The sequence below is a fragment of the Macadamia integrifolia genome, unplaced genomic scaffold (assembly GCF_013358625.1).
Source record: "Macadamia integrifolia cultivar HAES 741 unplaced genomic scaffold, SCU_Mint_v3 scaffold1188, whole genome shotgun sequence".
NCBI classification, from domain to species: domain Eukaryota; kingdom Viridiplantae; phylum Streptophyta; class Magnoliopsida; order Proteales; family Proteaceae; genus Macadamia; species Macadamia integrifolia.
Genome location: NW_024868114.1, coordinates 35843 through 40616, shown reverse-complemented (window position 1 = coordinate 40616; position 4774 = coordinate 35843). Strand labels below are relative to the sequence as shown.

Here is a 4774-nt window from a genome sequence, read left to right as displayed (position 1 = left end):
AAAAAAATCCTTTTAAGGCAACCAAACTCGTGTTTACCCTTATACTGATATTGCAATATGAGATATGCATTTATAATAGTTTTCCTATATATATATATATATATATATATTAGGTGAATAAATAAATGCATTAAAAGAAGGGGAGGGAGAGTACAGGGGGAGATTACAAACCCAATAAGGGTAACCAAAGCCCAGAAAGGACCCAATGGGCTTGAAGACTCAAAAACATGTCGCAAAAGACATGTCCATTATATCACAAAAGCCGCCCACATGGTTTTTCCTACTTATATTATTTTTGAACTACATATGCTTATATTCAGAATAGGATACATGTAGACACGTTACTAACACTTCAAAACTTTGGGGCTTCTAAATTTCATGGCAAATGGTTTTTGCTCCGCTCCACTCCACTCAACAGCCACGTCATAAGGTCAAGCATCCTCTATTCTGAAGTCATTTCCACCATTCAGTCCTCTTATGCGACCATTTCATATGGAATCTCCCTTTACAGCAAGCGTTGTTTGGAAATTATACATTTTGTCCCTTTACCACATTGCTATAGATAGCCTTAAACTGATAAGCATCCCCATTCATCCAAAAGAACGAATGAAAAAAGCATCCTCTATAACAAAGTCACTTTCACCATCCAGTCCTCTAATACAACCATTTCAGCCATGGAAACTGCTTGTTTCTTAGCAAAATTTGTATGTTGTGCTCCAGGACAGCATTGTTCGAGAAACCCATACAGTTAATAAGATCATCAGAATGAAGAAACAAAGATGCTACATCCTTCGTATGAATCAAGGGCAACGAAGTTTAATCCAATTTTACTTGCATTATAAGTTTGCAAAGTCTTGGAAGAATTTGCTAGTGTTTAATGAACTTAAGGAAAAAAACATTTTTAAACTCTTCAATTCTTTGTTGGAGATATGGAGGGTAAGACTAATAATCATTTTTGGGGGGACTTTTCTTTCTTATTATTTTAAATCAAATGGCAGCAAAGACTTTACCTTCAAGCTCATCAAGGGTAGATTCAAGGAATATTAAAAGATCTGCTTCAGAAGGAGACACTTGTGTTGCTTCAGAGACAGTTGCAAACCTGAGAAGTAACTGTAAATGGTAAGTTAGGACTGCTCAAAAGCTTAAAAATTTTGAATGTACTAGCCATAAGATCCATTACCACTGAATTTTAAGGCTCAGGAAATTTTCCACTTTCATGAAAACAGTGCAGTGCGGTGGCATTTTCCAAAATTTAGACATACATTTTTCACATAGTAAATTATGTAAATTGTTCACCTCCTTTAGAAAACGGAATTAACTACCAAAGAACCACCAATTTCTATAACAAAATGAACAGAAGGAAAAGACGAGCAAAGAACATATAGAAAAGCAGAGGGGAAATTTTCACATGCTATCTGGAGATCGAAAATGTATTTACCTGTGGACATGACATACTCTGTTCAATATGCTTTCATTGGTCCCAAAACAAATATGAGGTAAGTGAAGCATAAATGGGGCTGTAGGAGAGATAATATGCTGTCTATAATGCTGACAGGAAAGACCTGATTAGACCAAAAAAAGCATACATTTAAGATAAAAATGTTACAGTTTCACAAAAAATTTAAAGAAGGATTTATATATGTATAGATTAGGTTAGCCAGATGACCCATCTGGCAGAGAAATCTAGAGGCTAGGAAACCTAGAATCTTCCATGATGCAGCTTCAGTGGCAGCCCCAAAGGGATCCCCATGTTCAATGTATTAACCTCGCCAGGTGGCCAATGAATACTCTCTTTCAGAGGCATTAATAAAAATTCGAATTTCAAATGGTGTGCATTACCCCGGGGGGAAATGCCAACCCAAGTTTTTTTTTGCAGGGGGGTACTACACAATTGTGTAAGACATGGTCAATCTAGAAAGTCAACTATTTAAAAAGAATCAATTTCATATGGATGGACAGGACTCTGGATTGGCCACATTTTACACCCATGAGGTAACATATTTTTCTGCATCACCAATCTGGGGTGGTTGAGAAGTCGACACCCCATCAGAGATGAGGCCATCCATGCCTCTCCTAAAGCCTTCCTCCCAAATTCTAATTGAAATTAACAAATATGTCTACACAATACCTACTATCAATCCTCTCTTTCAACTGCAAGAGGGTAATTAGCATTCATTTGGATCACTCACAAACTATGCAATACCGACTAAATTCCCTTTTATTCCCCTCAAAATTTCACTGACCCACTAAGTTTGATTTCAATATGCAAAGTTTAAACCAAAGAAGTCTAAGAGACAATTAAGACAAATACACTTCTAATCAGCTCAGTCAAGGGGGTTTTACTACTTCAACACTCAATCAACTCATTCTGTAGCAAAAATATTGACATAAATTACTTCGACTGAAGCTACAGCTAAGAGATGAAATTGAGAAAATGAACATCTAAATAAGTAAATAGAGTGAGGAATGTGAAATGGAAGTAGATGTTACCTGAGTGGAAGTATTGAGGCAGAACCTTAGAAATTTCCCTGAAACGACGTAATCTGAAGGCCATTTTAAAGAAGAAACAGAGAAGCTTGGAATGCTCCTCTGAATTTGGAGACCGAAATCAATACTTCATTTCTTCTTGATATTGAATGTAAACGTTTAGAACTAAGAAGCAGCGTCGGCGGTTTTCGTTTTCAGAGCTTCAGTTGCCGGGAAAGAATACTGAATACCTAAAGTATTTATACATCGGTACTTCGACGAAAATACCCCTGTTCTGTATTATGGTTTTATTTTTATTTTATTTTTTACTTTTTCTGGTAGGCTCCTTTGTTTAGAAGGGAATTGGGGGTGGGATTGAAGACCTATATGTTAAAGTAAAGTTGAGGAAAAATGGAGAAATTCTCACCCCAGCGTTTTTTGGTTGGAGAGGAGAGATGGAATGAAGGAAAGAAAAATAGAGAAAAAACACAAGATTGAGATGATTTTGAAGTTCTGGTTCAGAGATGATCGGAGTTCATCAGACCAGTGGGAGAAGCGAAGAAGAAGAAGAAGGAGACAGGTAGGTGTCGGCAGCTTCGTTTGTGCCTCTACGGGACGGTGAGCTTTTGCCAAAGTGAGGGTTGGGGTGGGAGAATTTGTTGTCCACGTGGGCGGGGCAGATCTGTCCTCATGTTTCCCCAAAATCCCACCCCAATCAAACAAATAACCTAAATATTGTTCGGGGTGGAATAGTTCGTACAACTATCCCAACCCTTAAATCCCACCCAGCAAAACCCCTCCAAACAAATGAGTCCTAGGGAAAAGAAGGACGTTTTCCTGGTGTATAGCGCCTACACCATACAAAAAGATGGGATGAAATGACTTCTCCACATAATGAAAGGTGAAAATCTCGTCGGAATTACTGCTTTTGCATGCAGTCTCATTGACCCTCAAGAGGCTACGCTTTTGGATAGAAACCTCTCCCCCAAATTTGTAAGGAAAAAAGAAGTCTAAAAGGTAGTCTAGCCCCTATGCCTAGACATAGGGGCACACGACCCCAGGAGACAGTTAGGGACACGGTGTTCATTGCATGCTCCCGGATAGAAAACTTTGTCCATATATTTCTCACTAAAAAGGAAAGGTAAAGTTATATTCAGTTTCCTAGACTTCACTAGTATTTGGAGGGCATGCAAGGTTCTAAGAATCGATATCCAAACAGCCACCATATCAATATCGGCATATTGATTCTTGGGCAATCCTGTGTCAATGTATTAGGATAGACCAAGGGTAAAATCATCTAAAATTTGATTTATTTTGTTTTTTTTGAAGAAAAAAAATGGGGCAAAACATTTTTAAGCGACCAATACAAAACCTAATCAGTATTGTGATAGGGGTGTCAATTCCAAGCCCGCACCGGTAGGCCCGATCGAGCGCGACACGTCTATGGCCCGACTTAGACCGGCCCGATTAGTAAACATGTCAGGCCTAAGCCGGCCCGTTTATAAATAGGTAGTACACGGTGTAAGGGGGTAAGCCCGATGTGCCTCCCGACCGGCCCGGCCCGTTTACAAGCCCGACTCAGACCGACACGTTTAGCCCAACCTTTTATATAGGTATTTTGATTTTTTTTGGCATAGGATAGGGTATATATTGATATTTTTTATCAATTATTGATTGAAATTAAGTGTAATATATTTTCAAAATTGTTGATGATTTAATAAAATAAATTAAAGTATCTTAAATAGAAGAAAAGTAAAGACCGTTTAAGGCCCGTTTTAAGCTTTATTGGTACATTACCCCTTTTAACGCCCAATTATAGCCCAATTAGCCCGATTAGGAGAAGCTCGATTAAAGATCGGAACCCGACCGAGCCTAACACGACACCGACCGAGACTGGCTCATTCCTTAAGTAGGTAGGTCATGGTCTGAGGACATAGGCCCAGTAGGCCCGGTTAGGCCCGACCGAGACCGGCCTAGCTCGACCGATTGACACCCAATGATACCGATTAATAAAACCATGCTGCCATGGAATACTTCTATTCTAAATTCTTCTTTAAAACAAACTTTGACCTCTTGTTCTCCTTTGGGAATATAAATGCCCAATTTATCCTTCAATATCATTTCAGTACATAGCTAGGGATTGGGTGTAGGAATAGAAAGTAATCTAAGTTGTTTGGGTGCATTCAGATGAGGTTTAGCGGACAAGTAAGAATTATGAGGAGCAAATTAATCTGCAATTTTTCTTTTTCTTTTTTGTGCAAATTAATCTGCAAATAGACTGAGTAGTTTGGATTCTGCGAAGGAAAGC

The 4774-nt window shown here is 38.6% G+C and overlaps 1 protein-coding gene across 4 annotated transcripts in view; it reads right to left on the bottom strand.

The window, feature by feature from the left end:
• LOC122063074 overlaps positions 1 to 3144 on the bottom strand; it is a 33997-nt gene extending 30853 nt beyond the window's left edge. The window contains exons 1-3 of one of the 4 annotated variants that reach the window (XM_042626729.1): positions 2491 to 3144; positions 1439 to 1562; positions 1011 to 1110 (exon numbers count right to left, since the gene is read on the bottom strand). In XM_042626729.1, coding sequence (XP_042482663.1) covers positions 1011 to 1110; positions 1439 to 1453 — 115 coding nt within the window. In that variant the 5' untranslated portion in view covers positions 1454 to 1562; positions 2491 to 3144. The remainder of the gene's footprint in view (positions 1 to 1010; positions 1111 to 1438; positions 1563 to 2490) is intronic. The other 3 variants (XM_042626727.1, XM_042626730.1, XM_042626728.1) reach the window with 3 other exon arrangements.
• Positions 3145 to 4774: the final 1630 nt, after the last annotated feature.